Genomic DNA, 15,640 nt, shown 5'->3' with positions numbered 1-15,640 from the left:
CACCAGTCCCCAGAAGGGCCACCCCCTGCCTTCACCCAGGTCTCACCAGCTCCCAGGACTGGGCTTCCCAGTCTCAGGGCGTGGGGAGAAGTTGAAGGTCTGATTGGACATCCATCTCCGACAGGAACTTGCTCTTGTAACTTGCTTGCTCCCCAAAGACAAGGGTTCCCCTTACCTCACTCCCAGGCAGCTCTTGGTGTCTTGAATAGCTGGTCTGTCTGTAGGGACGCGAGCGTCCTTCCCATTGACTCTGCCCTGCGCGCTCGGGCTCCAGGCTGACCGAGGCCAGTCCTGCCACAGTCCTGGACCACGCCGGTCGGAGTCAGCTCTGGCCGAGGCACGTGGGCCGGCGTGGCCGGCCGTTCCCCGTGCTCCCCCGGCCTCCGGGGCTCCCAGCACAGCACCCTGAACACTGCAGGCAGCGGGACCCACCGCTGACGCTCCCCTTCTCCTTTGTTCCCTCCCGCTCCCCCGCCCAGAGAGGGAGACTGGTGGCTGGCCCACTCGCTCAGCACGGGACAGACGGGCTACATCCCCAGCAACTACGTGGCGCCCTCCGACTCCATCCAGGCTGAGGAGTGAGTACGGGCCCTGGCCTCCGGCCTGCTCACGGGGGCTTCTCTCCCGGGCTGGGCTTGGAGGTCTGGCTGCCGAGGGCCCAGGCCAGAGGCCCCGTGGACGGGCGGAAGGAAGCCGGGATAGCCAGCCGGTATGACCCTCCTCCCTCCCGCCCCAGGTGGTACTTCGGCAAGATCACGAGACGGGAGTCAGAGCGGCTGCTGCTCAACGCAGAGAACCCGAGAGGGACCTTCCTCGTGCGGGAGAGCGAGACCACGAAAGGTAGGAGCCCGTGGGAGCCAGAACTTCTGGTGGGCTGTGTGAGCAGGGTGTTGCAGAGTGAACAGGAGTTCGGTGTGTGCCGTGAAGTGGCAAGAACCCTCAGGGTGGAGGAAATGACAAGACCAAAGGCAGAGAGGTACACCTGAGGACACGGCGTTGTCTTGGGGGCCAGCGGGGCAGTAAGAGAGGGCACGTGGCCTCCCCGGCCTCCGTTTGCTGCGATGAGGAGCGGATACAGGTTGTCAGGAGGGCTGGGGGTTCACACAGCTGGGGGGTCTCCCATTGTGGGTGTTGCTACAAGGGGTCCCTCTTCTTCCCCTTCTTCCGGGGCCTCTGGGGCTGGACTGGGTCCTGGGACCTGGCTTTACCTTTCCCCCACCGGTCCCGGCCCCTGTTCTGTCCCTTCCCCCCAGCAAGAGAACGCATATGCATCACCGCTTTCTCTCCAGCCCCCTCTGCAAGTGGGTTGCAGGTGCCCCATCACCATGGCAACGAAGCTGGGCCACTTCCTGTGGGCCTGGGCCTCAGCAGGAGCTGGGAAAGCAGATCACCCATGTCACGCACGTGCATGGTCCTGTGGCCATGCACGCCGTGTGTGGGTCTGGGCGTGTGTGTGCACGTGGGGGTGGCTTTGTGTGTGTATTGTTGCGTGGGAGTGGATTGTGGGTTTGTCTTCATGCCTGTGGGCCCGGGGAGTGTGTGCCTTTGTGAGCATGCAGCCATGGGCACAGGCACGCCTGTGTGTGTGCACATGGTCAGGGGCTGGCTTCAGGCGCAGGCCTATGGCTCCATGTGCACAGGGCTGGGGTCGTCTGGAGGAAGTCATGGGCTTTAGAGAGCCAGGTTCCAGTTCAGGTAGCTCGGGGCCTGACTTGCTGTGTGACCTGAAGCCCAGCTGCTTCCCCTCTCTGGGCCTCATTTTCCCGTCTTCACACAGGTTTTAGCCTCCGTCTGAGGACTGTCCAGAGGTCCGTGGCCTGCGGGGGCTGGGCTTCTAGCGAAGCGCCTGTACGCTGCCTCCCAAGAAGGGCTTTCTAGTCTGTGGCCACGAGAGCTTTTGCACCCACTGCCCCACCTCTGGGCTCAGCCTTGTTCCCTGAGGCCACTGTCTCTGGGCTCAGGTTAACAGAGGCTCCTAGCCAGGCCTGCTGGGTAGGAGGGAGCTGTTCCAGCCCAAAGCTTTTCCAGGGTCAAGGAAAGGGGGGAGGGGTCATTGTGGCTGCCCAGCTGAGGCCTAGCAGCCTTCAGGTCATGCCCAGCACATGGGCTCCTGCCTTGTCTGCCTCGGCCTCAGCCAGTCACTGCTCCTGCCTGAGCCCAGAGTGTGGGGCACAGAGAGGGCTCCCAAGGCGGACCCAGAGAGGGGGGCAGTTAATCGGGGTGCGCACAGCCACGTGGGGCCACGTCTATGCTCCCATCAAGCATTTTCTGAGCTCTTTTTAAAAAAATATATATTTTATTGATTTTTTTTTTACAGAGAGGAAGAGAGAGGGATAGAGAGTTAGAAACATCGATGAGAGAGAATCATCGACCAGCTGCCTCTTGCACACCCCCTACTGGGGATGTGCCCGCAACCAAGGTACATGCCCTTGACCGGAATCGAACCCGGGACCCTTCGGTCTGCAGGCTGACGCTCTATCCACTGAGCCAAACCGGTTTTGGCCTGAGCTCCTCTTATAGGTAGTTTTATTAAGTCTTCCCAGCGGCCCTGGGAGTAGCCCCATTGTGCGGAGGAGGAAACTGAGGCACGGAGAGGGCAAGCAGCAACTTGTTCAGGTCACACAGTCTGGATACTCACTCAAGCTTCAGAGGTCTTGCCAGGGTCAAGGGTGCCTGGCCGAGCTCTCCAGCCAGGCACTGCCTTGCTCACTTGGCCCTGTCTCCGTGGCTGCCCCGGAGCTGGGCTGAACAGGACCTGGCTCCGCCTGGGCCAGGGGCTGCCGGCTCGCATCCCTCTGCCCTCCCGTGTTGGACAGGCACAGAGCTGTGCTTAGTGCTGCGGCCGGGGGGGGGGGGGTGGCAGGCCTGGTGGTCACGCTCCTCTCTGGCCCTCCCCTGCAGGCGCCTACTGCCTCTCCGTGTCCGACTTCGACAACACCAAGGGCCTCAACGTGAAGCACTACAAGATCCGAAAGCTGGACAGCGGCGGCTTCTACATCACCTCGCGCACCCAGTTCAACAGCCTGCAGCAGCTCGTGGCCTATTACTCCAGTGAGTGCCGCCCCCAGCCCCAGCCCCAGCCCCAGCCCCAGCCCGGGGCGCAGGCCTCCGGGGGTGGACAGCTGGGCCAGCGGAGAGCCTGGCCGGGGCTAGGCCCTCTCAGGGCCTCAGCTGCAGAGCCTGAGGAGGGGGCTTTGGGGCCAATAACGGCTGGGGCTTTTGTTATGCTGAGGATATGTGGCTCCTGCCTTCCTCCCTGCTTTTTCCCCTGCCCCTTCTTCCTTCCCCTCCTTCTCCCTCCCCATCTTTTCCCTCTTCTTTCCTCCCTGTGCTCTCTTCCATATTTCCTCTCCTTCTCTCCCTCCACTACTCCCCCCTCCTTTTTCTCCTCCTCTCTGCAGCTGGCTGGTGAGGAGGGGGCTGCCTGGAGGAGCGAGCAGGGAAGGGAGGGGCCCAGGCAGTGTCCTTTGTCTCTGCAGCCGTAGCACCGGTCTGAACTGGTTGCTGGTAGAGGAGGAGGGGGCTGCCACATTGATTGCTGCTGGGAGTGGGGGCGCAGGGGGCGCAAGCTCGTGTGCTCACATGCACAGCCCCTGCGTTCACAGAGCGGCTGCTGTGTCTGGCTGGTGAGGTGCCCGGTGGACTGAAGCATGTGTGCTCCCTGTGGGGCCCTGTGGGAGTCTGTGTGCTGGGGGTGTGCACCGCTGGCCTCTGTGCAGGGGTGGCCTAGTCTGAGCGTGCCTGCTCCTTCCCGCCCCACACGTCCTCCTCCTCCTCCGTCAGCCCGCCTCCTGACTCCTCTAGGATCTGCCACTTCCATCAGTCCCTCAGCCACCCTACTCTTCCTTCTGAATCCTGTTCCCCCAGATCAAAACCCTCCGGGGTGCTCTTGCCATCTTAAGTAAAGGACCCCGGTGTGGCCTCTGAGGCCTTTAATAGTCTAAGCCCGGGCTGCCCTTCCTCCATCCACTTCCCCGCAGCCCAGCCCCCAGCCTCCTTTCCGCTCCTCTCCCCAGCAGCCGTCCCTCCCTAAGGGCCTTTACACAGGCGTGAGCACCGTGCCTTCTGCTTAGAGTGCTCCTTCCTGGTTAACCACTCACGCTCCTGTCCACTCAAGCCCAAGTACCACCTCCTCTGGGAAGTCTTCCCGGACTCTCTCCGCCCCACCTGCGGTGGCATGCACGTCACACACGTGGTCCTGGGCGTTGATTAAGGAAGCTGGGCTTCCCCTGGACTGTGAGCTCCCAGAGGCCAAGGTCCCACTGGACTTTTCTCCTCCAGTGAGTCCCTGGTATCCGCCTCGCTGGCCATGCCTTAAAGCGTGATGACTGCGTGGACGGATGACTCAGGGAGCAGGTGCCTGGGGCGGTGTGAGCTGTGTGGGGTGAGGGTGTGTACACACAGGTGTGGATGCTTGGCCTCACGGGCATCCTGCGTGTCCCCGGAGCCTGTGTGCACACAGCATGTCGGTCTGTGCACAGGGTGGGACGGGGAGGCCCCAGGGCGGACGCCGGGCCTGAACACCACTCCCCTGTCTCCATCTGCAGAACATGCCGACGGCCTGTGCCACCGGCTCACCACCGTGTGCCCCACGTCCAAGCCGCAGACGCAGGGCCTGGCCAAGGACGCCTGGGAGATCCCCCGGGAGTCTCTGCGGCTGGAGGTCAAGCTGGGCCAGGGCTGCTTTGGAGAGGTGTGGATGGGTGAGTGCTTGCCCCACCTCCAAGGAGAACACGGTCCCCTCGGGGGACCTGAGTGTCCCACCTGAAAACCAGGCCGACGTCCATCTGTCTGGCAGCTCAGGATCCTCTTATTCCCCTTCCCCTTACCTCCCAGAGTCTCGCTCGCCGCTGTTGAACTTGGGCCTTATTTTAATACGAGGCTCCCCCAGTGGTGGCTGGCACCAAGATGGGAAGTAGCCTCTTTATGCCTCTGAAGAGGGGCTGGGCATTGGGCCAGGTGGTTCGCTCTGAGCCTCAATCTTCCCAACTGTGAAACGGGGCTGCTGGGAGTAGGACCCACCGAGGGGCTGTGTGAGGGTGCGTCCACCGGTGAGCTCTCAGCCTTGGGAAGAGAAGCCTCGGCGCGCAGAGGGAGTCCGGGGAAGCACAGCCTGGCAGGTTCTGGGGCCTGTTAATCTCGGTCTCACCCTGAGAAACTGCAAAGCCGTCCTTGAAAACAAACACGCTGAGGCCCTGACAAAACTCAGCTGCCCTTCCACAGCCTGGTTTCTGCTGGCACAGCGGGATTGTGGAAGTTGGGGTGAGGTCGGCGTGACACAGTGGCCTGCCTTCAAGGTGTCCCTCTGAGCTACTGTCTTCACTTGGCATTCAGAGGAAGAGAGGATGGAGAGGAGCAGAGAGGGTTCCTGGGTGGGAGGCACTGCAGGCACTGCAGGCCTGGAGGCTGGAGAAGAGAGGTGCTGGCTCTGAGCTAGAGAGAGGGCAGAGGATAAGAAGCCGGCTCTGACGCACATATGCAAAACGAGGATGTGAGCACACGCTGGCTAAGTCCACGCATCTGCTGTTCCGGTGGCTGCAGGACTCCTACCTGGGCTGGTTGTGCATTAGTCAGTGGGGGAGGATCTTACTTCTTCCCGGTTGCTCCCAGCCCGGCCCCATTCATTTGCTGGCACCCGAGGCACCTTCTTTGTGCTGCTGAGAAGGAACAGGATCACCCAGGGAAGAGTAGTTGCGTTGGAACTGTGGTCTCCCATCTCAGGTGAATGTGCTGCTTTGGGGGAACATTCCTAATAACCATAGTCCTGACAACAGCTGCTATTCCTGGAGCAGGTACCAGAGACTCATTTCATCTCTGGAATAGTCCTGGGAGGAGCCCATTTTACAGGTGGGAGCGCTGAGGCTCAGAATGGCCATGGAGGCCAGAGCTGATCCTGGGTCCCTGTGGGCGGGAATGGGGGGCCTCCACTGAGGCAGCCTGCATCCCTCCCCACACAGGGACCTGGAACGGCACCACCAGGGTGGCCATCAAAACCCTGAAGCCAGGCACCATGTCTCCCGAGGCCTTCCTGCAGGAGGCCCAGGTCATGAAGAAACTGAGGCACGAGAAGCTGGTGCAACTGTACGCCGTGGTGTCCGAGGAGCCCATCTACATCGTCACGGAGTACATGAGCAAGGGTGAGGCTGGTGACTGGCACCGAGATGTGGGCAGCCCCCGGCGAGGTTATCTCTGAATCAGGGTGCTCACCAAACAGGTGGGGAGTGCTTTACTGCCCCCCCTCCCCATGGGAGTGTACCTCTTTAAAGGTGGGATGGACTAGAACACAACTTCTTCTTCTTCTTCTTTTTTTTTTTTTTTAAATATATTTTATTGATTTTGTACAGAGAGGAAGGGAGAGAGATAGAAAGCTAGAAACATCGCTGAGAGAGAGTCATCGATCAGCTGCCTCTTGCACACCCCCTACTGGGGATATGCCCGCAACCAAGGTACATGCCCTTGACTGGAATCGAACCTTCGGTCCCCAAGCAGAAGCTCTATCCATTGAGCCAAACCGGTCTTGGCTAGAACACAACTTCTCACGTTGATGCAAAGCTAAAACAAAGCGGGCCTTTCCCGTTTCATTTTGTTTTTAACGATCTCCCACAATGCATCTTGCCTACCTCAGTTGGCTGGTTTTCTAAAGCCGTTTGCCATTTTGGGGCAGAAAGAGATCTTCCCCAACCATCCTCCCTGAGCCACATTAAGTCCCTGGCTTCATCTTGACTGAATTTTAAAATTAATGAATTCTTTTAAAATTCTACTTTTTAGAGGCATAATTTATATATTCTAAAGCTTGCCCATTACATATTATAAAGTACATCCAGCTCAGTGAGTTCTAACAGACGGACACGCTCTGTATTCCTTACCACAATCTGGATAGAGAGGATCCGTGCCACTCCGGACAGTTCCCTTGCCCCCTCCCCAGCCCCAAAGCAACCACACGTCTTCCGTCATCCTGGGGTGGTTCCTTCTAGGATGTCTTTTGTGTAATCTTTTATACCCGAGGGTCTTCCTGGCGGTGCGTTATCCGTTTCTTGTTCCTTTTGTGCTGCTGAGTAGGGTTCCATCAGTGGGTGGGCCATCGTTTCCGTTCCCCTGGAGGTGGACATTGGGCTGTTTCTCCTCCTGTGTGCCCCTGGAGGACGGACGCTGAGTGAGGCTTTATTCAGAGACGGGTGTACGTAAAGCCTGCAGTGCTGGTTAGCGAGTGGCCAGCCCTTCCCGTTGGGGCAGGACCTGGAGTCCCAGCTTCCCGGCTCAGGGAGGGCGGGGCCGGGGCCAGTGCTGCCTTCTCTCTGCCCAGGGAGTTTGCTGGACTTTCTCAAGGGGGAGACGGGCAAGTACCTGCGGCTGCCGCAGCTGGTGGACATGGCTGCTCAGGTGAGTCGCCCCTCTCGCACCCGTGGCTTTGTGCTCCGCCCGCTCTGGCCTCCTGGGTGCTGCCTCCGGGAGGCTTGCTTTGGCTGCCTTCACATGCGCTGATCCCGCCCGTGTGTTGCTGGGGGCGCCTTCCGCGCTGCCGGCGGTGGCTCTGGCAGAGGAAAGAGCCCCCGCCCCTGACTTGCTGTGGGTCTTCAGGCCTCAGTTTCCTTCTCTGTGAAGGTGATTTGCCCACTGAACGAACATGTATTCACCAACAGTCAGAGTTTGCTCCACAACTATTTTTTCACTTAATCCTTGTCCCAACCAGGGGAGGCAGGGATGGCTCTGACTCCATTTGATGGGAAAGGAAACTGAGGCTCAGAAAGCGGATTTGGGACTGCAGGCGGGACCTGACACTCCTGTGTCTCTGGGGCCTCTTTTATGGTCGCCCGCTTTCCTGGGTGCCTCTCTCTTGTGCCCTTTGCCCTTTGTCCTTTGTCCCGAGTTCCCTCCTTCTGCCGAGCGCTGGTCCTGCTTTTTGTGCAGCAGCATTTATGGTAACCTGCGTCACTTGAAGGTCGGGAGGGAGGGTGTTTGGCTGGCTCTCTGCCCTCGGGATGACCCCAGCCCTGGGCACATGCCTGTGACCCGGAAGGGCTTGGGGTGGCCCCTGAGCCGGGCTCCCGGGTTTTGCCCGCAGATCGCCTCGGGCATGGCGTATGTGGAGCGGATGAACTATGTCCACCGGGACCTCCGTGCCGCCAACATCCTGGTTGGAGAGAACCTCGTGTGCAAAGTGGCTGACTTCGGCCTGGCCCGGCTCATCGAGGACAACGAGTACACAGCCCGGCAAGGTGGGCGGGGCCTGGGCGGGCACCAGGGGCCTTGGGAAGCCCGGTCCCTTCTCTGAGCCTCAGTGTCCTCGTCTGCCATGCGGGGGTGGGAACGGTGCCCCTATGACCTTCTGCTCCTGCAGGTGCCAAGTTCCCCATTAAGTGGACAGCTCCGGAAGCTGCCCTCTACGGCCGGTTCACCATCAAGTCCGACGTCTGGTCCTTTGGGATCCTGCTGACGGAGCTCACCACCAAGGGCCGGGTACCCTACCCTGGTGAGAGGGCTCCCACAGCCCGTCTGCAGCCCCTGAACCCCTCTGCCCCGGTGACCTTGGACAAGCCAGGCCCCCTCCCAGGCCTCAGTTTCCCTATCTGTATAAGCAGGAAGCTGAGCATCGGATCTTAGGCTCTCTCTCGGGTCAGGGCTTCCAGCCTTGGGGAGGGGCTTTCACTTACACCCACCCCGTTATCCCCATCAGCTTCCCCCCACCCCCCCCTCCTCCCCAGAGCCAGCCTCCCCACTCCTCCCTCCGCCCACAGGGATGGTGAACCGGGAGGTGCTGGACCAGGTGGAGCGAGGCTACCGGATGCCCTGCCCACCCGAGTGCCCCGAGTCCCTGCACGACCTCATGTGCCAGTGCTGGCGGAAGGAGCCCGAGGAGCGGCCCACGTTCGAGTACCTGCAGGCCTTCCTGGAGGACTATTTCACGTCCACTGAGCCCCAGTACCAGCCTGGAGAGAACCTATAGGGGGCCGGCTGCCGGGCCAGACTGGCTGCTCGGCTGGGCCGGGCCGGGCGGCCCCCGGTGTGGGGTCCTGCCTCGCTCTTCCCGCCCGCGGTGGCTGCGCTGCGGGGCTGAGGGGTCAGTGACGAGGCCTCTCCCTCTGTTGTGGATGGGAGGGCTCGGGGCCCGGAGCAGCCCCGAGGCGGGGCGCAAAGCTGGCACAGCCTTTGTGTCCTGGCTCCTGCTCCCGCCTCGCACCTCCTCCTGGTGCGCCTCCCGGAGCTCCGTGAGGTGCGGCCGGAGGGCCTGGGGAAAAGGGCTGGAGCCGAGGGCTCGCTTTCCCAGCCTCAGCCTCCTCTCCACACGGGCTCCTCCCCTCTCCCGCGCCGTCCAGGGCTGTCTCCAGAGCTGGCCAAAGAGCCTTTCCAAAGAACAGCGATCGGCCCCTGGCCGTCAGCCTGCCTGGTACCCTGCCCCTTGCCGTCCGTTTCTGAAGCACCTGCCTGTGGGGGCCGCTGGGTCCAGACCCTCCGCCATGGCTCCCGGCAGGGCCGCCTGGAGCCCAGACTGACTTGATCATGGTGGGCGGGGTGGGCTCCCCTCCAGACCTCGCCCTTCTTAGACCCGAGGGTCCCTTAGAGGGCGTCAGTTCCTTGTCCCTCATTACCCACGGGGCAGCAGTCCAGAGAGAGGCTGTGACTTAGCCACGTCCTCGGAGCAGTTCAGAGTTGAGGTGGGATGAACCCGGTGCTCCCTCCGTCTTCCTCAGGAACCAACAAGATTGTCCTCAGCGGCATCCTGGACAGACTGGTAGCCCCAGGGACAAGGGGCCTGAGGGTGGGCTAGAATAGCAGAGAGTTCCGTTGCCATGTCCCGCTCAGCGGGGCTGTGGTGGGGGAGAGAGTGGAGGAGGTAGGTGTGGGGCCGAGCTGGGAATGGGGGGTGAAGGTGCAGGCGTAGGGAGGCAGACTTCCATCTGAACGTGGGTGGGTTTTGACCTTCAGGCTTAGCCAGCCACGGAAGGGAGGGAGCTCCCAGGCTCTGGGGGGGCAATCAAGCAGACATGGACGATCCAGGTGGTTGGGAAACTTGCCCTGGCCTTAGGAGGGAGCCGCAGGTTGTCTGCCCAGTTTGCCCTGTGCCATTTCCAAGCCTGGCCTCTGCTCTCCTCCCCAAGTTGGCGCCCTAAACTCGTGAGGAGGGAAAGGATTGCCCAGGAGGGGGTGCGGGAAGAGGTGGGGAGGGCTCCACTGTCACGTATCCCTGGGAGGACCTGGGAGGACCTGATGTCTGTGGGCTGCAGCCTCTGCTTCCTTATGAGGCCACGGCCTGTGCGGCTCCTCCTGCCTGTACAGACCCTGTGACCTGGCGTCACACAGTGAGCGCAGTCCGGGCATCCGGGGGCCGTTTTGGCCCTCGCCCCGTTGTTCAGTCTTAGGGTTTGTGGTGGCTTCTCCAAAAAGGGGAGCTGACAGTTTGTGGGCATCTTGGTAAGGGCCTCTGTGTGTGTGTGTGTGTGTGTGTGTGCACGTGTACGTGTGCATTCCTCCATGTGTGTCCATATTTAACATGTAAAAATGCCCCTTACTCTGTCGCCCAGACACATTGTACATTTCACCCCCACCGCCCCTTTTCCCCCCCTCCCCCCGCCTCATAGCAATAACATTCCTGCTGCCAGGGCTTCTTGAGCCAGCCAGGCCCTGCCAGCGGGGAAGGAGGCCAAGAGGTGCCTGCCTATGAAATTTCAACTTTTCCTCTCGTACATGTCTATCACCCTCGACTTCCCCTGTCTGTCCCAGTACACGAGCGTGCTCTCACGTCCCCTTCCAACTGCCCAAGGCCCTTTGTGTAAGGTGTCCTGATACTGTCCTTTTTTAAAGACAAACCAACAGTGTTTTGTAGATTTCAGATGACTATGCAGAGGCCTAGGGGACCTCCGGTTCTGGGCAGGGCCTGGGGGTCCCACATTCCATGGCCCAGGTGTCGGGGAGGGGCGGTGGGGGAATCCAGAATTGGTTGTAAATACTTTGTATATTGTCTGATTAAACACAAACAGACCTCAGAGTTCAGCCGGTGGTTTATTGAGCCTCTGCTGTGTGCCGGAGGGTGATGATGGGGTGGGAGGTGAGGCCGGCCTGCCGCCAGAGGGGCCTGGGTGTGTGCACGGTCAGATGGGAGTCCACCGTTACCATGGCACATGACCATGAATGCACACCGGGACCCGCATTTGGGGCGTGAGCAGAGGCCTGGCTTGTGTCTGAGATGCTCAGATGAACCCCAAGATGCCCACAGTGTCCGCAGGTCAGAACTCCGAGGCCCGGGCGGCTGGGGCTGTCAGGCCTGTGTGGAGCTGTGGACGTGCTTGTGGGGAGGTGTTTGTTTTTGTTTTTTTAAAAAATATATTTTATACATTTTTTACAAAGAGGGAGAGAGGGATAGAGAGTTAGAAACATCGATCAGCTGCCTCCTGCACACCCCCCACTGGGGATGTGCCTGCAACCAAGGTACATGCCCTTGACTGGAATCGAACCCGGGACCCTTCAGTCCAAAGACCGACGCTCTATCCACTGAACTAAACTGGTTTCAGCATGTAAGGGTGTTTTTTTAATTTGCTTTTCCGGGAGCCTGAGCTGGGTGGGAGGCGGGGCTGCATCGAAGTCCTGGGCACTTGAGGAAAATTCCAGACTCTTCCTCTCCTCCTTCTCTCCCGTCACCAACGGACCCAACCCGGGAAGTTCATTTGCAACCGTGTGTACGAAGAAGTGGATTTTACATCAGGTCACACGCACATCCACGGGTCACCTCTGGTGGTAATAACACTTCCGTCAAATGGGGGTGTTACTTTGTTCAGTGTCATTTTCACAAGCTGGAGAGACCTCGGGGTGTGCTCGTGAGAGCATGAATAGGAACCCCGAGGAGCGTGGCTGTTTGTGGCCCGGGTCTTCGGATTGTTCCTGGGGTGTGTGTGCCCTAAGATGTGTATGCCTTTGTGTTCATGGGTGTGTGAGTTGGGGGGGGTGACTGTTTGCCCATGGCTCTGTGTCTCTATACACACACACACACACACACACACACAAACACACACCTCTCCAGTGTGGGCTGTTCTCCCCGGGCCCGTGCTGGGACAGGGAGGGGGTCCGTGCTTCCATCGGTCCCTCAGCTCTTCAGACTTGTTGAAACACTCATTGTGGAGCAGCTGCTCCTGCCTGGCCATGTGCATGTGCGTGGGCCTCCATGTGTGTGCGTGCCTCTGTGTGTGCGTGTGCATGTGCATGAGTGTGCGTGGGCCTCTGTGTGTGTGTGTTCCCCCACCCTTAGGCCTCCATCTTGATTATTCCAAATGTGCCTGCCCGTCTTTCTGTCCCCCTCTGGGCCTCTCCCTTCCTCCCTCTGCCTCCTCCCCTTTTACCCTCTGCTTTTTCATCTGCGTTCATCCTGGGTGCTCTCACTCAGTGTGGAAGCATGCATCCACTCACTGGTCCATTTCTTTCTTTAACGGGTTCCCGTGGTGTACCCACTTTATGCCTGACCCTGGCTGGGGGCCCAGGGGCGCAGGAAGTTGGCTGGGAGCAGCCCTGGACACACACTCACTGTCTAGAATAGGGGTGTCGAACTCAATCAGAGAAGGGGCCAAAATCTAAAATCCAGCCTAAATCGCGGGCCGAATGGTTTGCTGAACAGTCATAAACTGTCATTGTGATGGAAACACAGCAGAGTGCAGTGATGACAGCGCGGTGCGGGCCACATTGCAAGGCCTGGCGGGACGGATTTGGCCCGCGGGCCTTGTGTTTGACACATGTGCTCTAGAAGGACAGATGAGAGAACAGGTGCAGGAAGACCTCAGTCCGAGGAGCGCAGAGAGCTTGAGGGCTCCCCTAATGAGGAGCCGAGGGGGAGCTGAGAGTGAGTAACAGGAGAAGAAGGGGGGGAGTGGGTGCCCCAGGTGGCAGGACAGCTGGGCAAGGCCAGGAGGTGGGAGCGGGGCAGAGCTAGGGTGGGACTGCCACTGAGTCTTGATCCTCTCTTGCTCTGCCTCCTGCTTCTCCCCTTTTCTGGGGGTTTGTGATTGTGCATGTGAAGGACCAGCGAGAGGGAGACAGACAGACACCAGAAGAGGGCGGGAGAGGCACAGGGAAGTCTGCTGCTTTTCCTGTTCATCTCCCCTCGCTCCCCTTCTCTCTGCGCTGACCTAAATCTCCTTTCTCCGGACTTGCTGCATTTGTTCTTGTGTGTGTGTGTGTGCGCGCTACATGTATGGTGTGGCATGTGTGCGGTGTGTATGTAGTATAATACGTGTGTTGTGGGTGATAGGTGGCGTATGTGTGTTGTGTGTGGCATGGTGGGGCACATGTGTGTTGGTATGTGTGTTGTGTGTGGTGGTGTGCATGCAGAATGTGCGTGTGGTCTGTGTGTGGTGGTTGGTGGCATGTGGTCCCTTGCTGACTCCCGCACTGTTGCCTGAATCCAGCAGGGGCTGTGCTGAGGTCCCCCCCCCCCCACACACACACACACATGCATCTTCCTTTCAGGTGCTTGTTCCGTCTGAAAACGCCCAGCGTCCGGGCCTCGGCTGCGGCCAAGGTGGGGCGGGTGCGTCTGCTGCCTCTTCCTGCCTCATCGGCCTCTCTCCGCTCCTCGTTCTTCCTGCTTCATCGGCCTCTCTCCGCTCCTCGTTCTTCCTGCTTCATCGGCCTCTCTCTGCTCCTCGTTCTGAACCGTCTCTCAGGGCCACTCTTGTTTACTTACTTATTTTTATTCTTAAAAAATATTTTTAATGCTTTTATTGATTTCAGAGGGGAAGGGAGAGAGAGAGAGAGAAACATCTGTAATGAGAGGGAATCATTGACCAGCTGCCTCCTGCACACCCCACACTGGGGATCGAGCCCACAACCCGGGCATGTGCCCTAGACCAGAATCAAAACCAGGACCTTTCCGTCCGCAGGCCGATGTTCTTTCCACTGAGCCACACTTGCTGGGGCAGGGACACTCTTGTTTAGTGCCTCTTGCATTTGCATCTGTCTGTCACCTCTCTATCACACTGCCCCCCCTTCCTTTTCTCTCTTTGTTCTGATTTTCTTTGTCTCTGTTTCTGTCTTTCTCTTTTTGTTTTGTTCTTTCTTTGTTTCTTGCTGTCTCTGCCTCTCAGTTTTAGCTTAATGCTACTTGGCGTTAGCTTGTCCTTTTCTATCAATAGGTGACCGCACAGTCACACATGTGTTTGTGTGTATGTGTGTCTGTCTGCCCCGCACTGTACGGGGCCTGTCAGGCGTGTGCGTGTGTCTGTGCGGCTGAGCCGGCGTCCGGCCCCCGAGCCCAGCCTCCCGCCTCGGCGGGCTGTGTGGATCTCGGTAGCAGGCAGCTGTTGCCCGGCTCCGCGCTGGGGTCATTGCCACGGGCTGAGGTTTTGTTTCCCTTCACTCCCTCCGGTGTTCCTGGAACAGTCATCCGAGAAGCAGCTGCTCCTGCTGGCCTTGGCGTGCGTGCGTGCGTGCATGTGTGTGTGTGTGTGTGAGAGAGAGAGACACACACACACACACTCACAGGGACAGAGCAGCCTCCTGTCCAGCCCCCTTCTCTGTGGGGTTCGAGGCTTTTGTATTCACTCCGAGTCACTTGCATTTGTCCCTCCTGGGCCTCTCCTGCGTGCCGGCTGTGAGTGTGTGTGTGACTCGGCTCCGTCCTGCCTGTTGCTGCCCCGTCTCTAAGGCCATTCTGAAAGCTGCCCTGGCTCTGCGGGGCGTTCGCAGGGAGGGGGTGTGAACCCGTGTGTGGCAGCTGTCAGCGTGTCGGCTCTGCCACTTCACTAACCCGCTGCGCCCACCCTGGGGGAAGTTTCCTCTTGGTCAGCAGACACTGCACACTGTGTGTGTGTGTGTGTGTGTGTGTGTGTGTGTGTGTGGTGTGTGAGTCTGCATGTGTGTGTGAGAGAGAGACAAAACTCTCAGCTCCCTGCTCACCTCTTCTCTACAGCTCCATCTTGTTTTTTCCAGACACGCTGGTGTCTGTCTCTCTCCCCTCTCCCCCCAATCTCTCCCTTTCTCCTTCCCCATCCATCTCTGAGGCTCTGTCCAGTGTTGCTTTCACTCTGAGGATGAGCACATGCTATCTGACCATGCATCTATCCATCTACGCATCCATCTGTTTGTCTGAGTTATTTCCAGACCCTTTCCTAACTCCTGCTTTGTCCTCCCTGTGCTGCTGGCCATCTCAGCATTCACACTGGCAGCTCTCTCTCCTGGCCTCCCTCCCTCACCCTCTGTGTGAGCTCCAGACCCGAGCATGCAGCTGCTCCTGGGCCCTCACCAACCCCAGCCCTGCACCCCCTCGGCCGCCCAGACTCAGCCCTGTCTCTGCCCCTTCTCCCCCGCTGTGCCTGCTTCACCCCCCAACAGGACACCTGCCGGGAGCCCCAGCAGCCAGACCTCCGGATGGAGCAAGTTTCCTTCCTGCCTGTGGACCCCCCTCCGAATTCAGGTCTCTCCCGCCCCCCTTCTCTCTGTTTGCCCACGTGAGGGTCTAGGCGTTAGTCTTCCTCTCTTGGGTCAAATTACCTTTTTATTTTCTTTTTTGGCATTTTGTCAGGGTGTGTTCACACTCGGGCATCGTGTGTGTGTGTGTGTGTGTGTGTGTGTGTGTGTGTGTCTTCCTTTCTCCCTGTCTGACGCATACATCTTTCCTTCCCTCCCTTATCCTCTTTCTCTCATTAAAAAACACTCCAAA

At 59.3% G+C, this 15,640-nt stretch overlaps 1 protein-coding gene across 6 annotated transcripts in view; it reads left to right on the top strand.

The window, feature by feature from the left end:
* Positions 1–10,984, top strand: part of SRC (SRC proto-oncogene, non-receptor tyrosine kinase) — a 53,375-nt gene extending 42,391 nt beyond the window's left edge. For all 6 annotated transcript variants that reach the window (XM_036417842.2, XM_045574149.1, XM_036417844.2 and 3 more), the window contains 9 exons: positions 480–578; positions 737–840; positions 2,902–3,051; positions 4,548–4,703; positions 5,958–6,137; positions 7,304–7,380; positions 8,063–8,216; positions 8,339–8,470; positions 8,736–10,984. In XM_036417842.2, coding sequence (XP_036273735.1) covers positions 480–578; positions 737–840; positions 2,902–3,051; positions 4,548–4,703; positions 5,958–6,137; positions 7,304–7,380; positions 8,063–8,216; positions 8,339–8,470; positions 8,736–8,944 — 1,261 coding nt within the window. In that variant the 3' untranslated portion in view covers positions 8,945–10,984. The remainder of the gene's footprint in view (positions 1–479; positions 579–736; positions 841–2,901; positions 3,052–4,547; positions 4,704–5,957; positions 6,138–7,303; positions 7,381–8,062; positions 8,217–8,338; positions 8,471–8,735) is intronic.
* The last annotated feature ends 4,656 nt before the right edge of the window (positions 10,985–15,640 follow it).

The sequence above is a fragment of the Pipistrellus kuhlii genome, unplaced genomic scaffold, assembly GCF_014108245.1.
Source record: "Pipistrellus kuhlii isolate mPipKuh1 unplaced genomic scaffold, mPipKuh1.p scaffold_m20_p_6, whole genome shotgun sequence".
In the NCBI taxonomy this organism is placed as follows: Eukaryota; Metazoa; Chordata; class Mammalia; order Chiroptera; family Vespertilionidae; genus Pipistrellus; species Pipistrellus kuhlii.
Note: the sequence above shows the minus strand (reverse complement) of the source record. Positions and strands in the feature narration are given on the sequence as shown.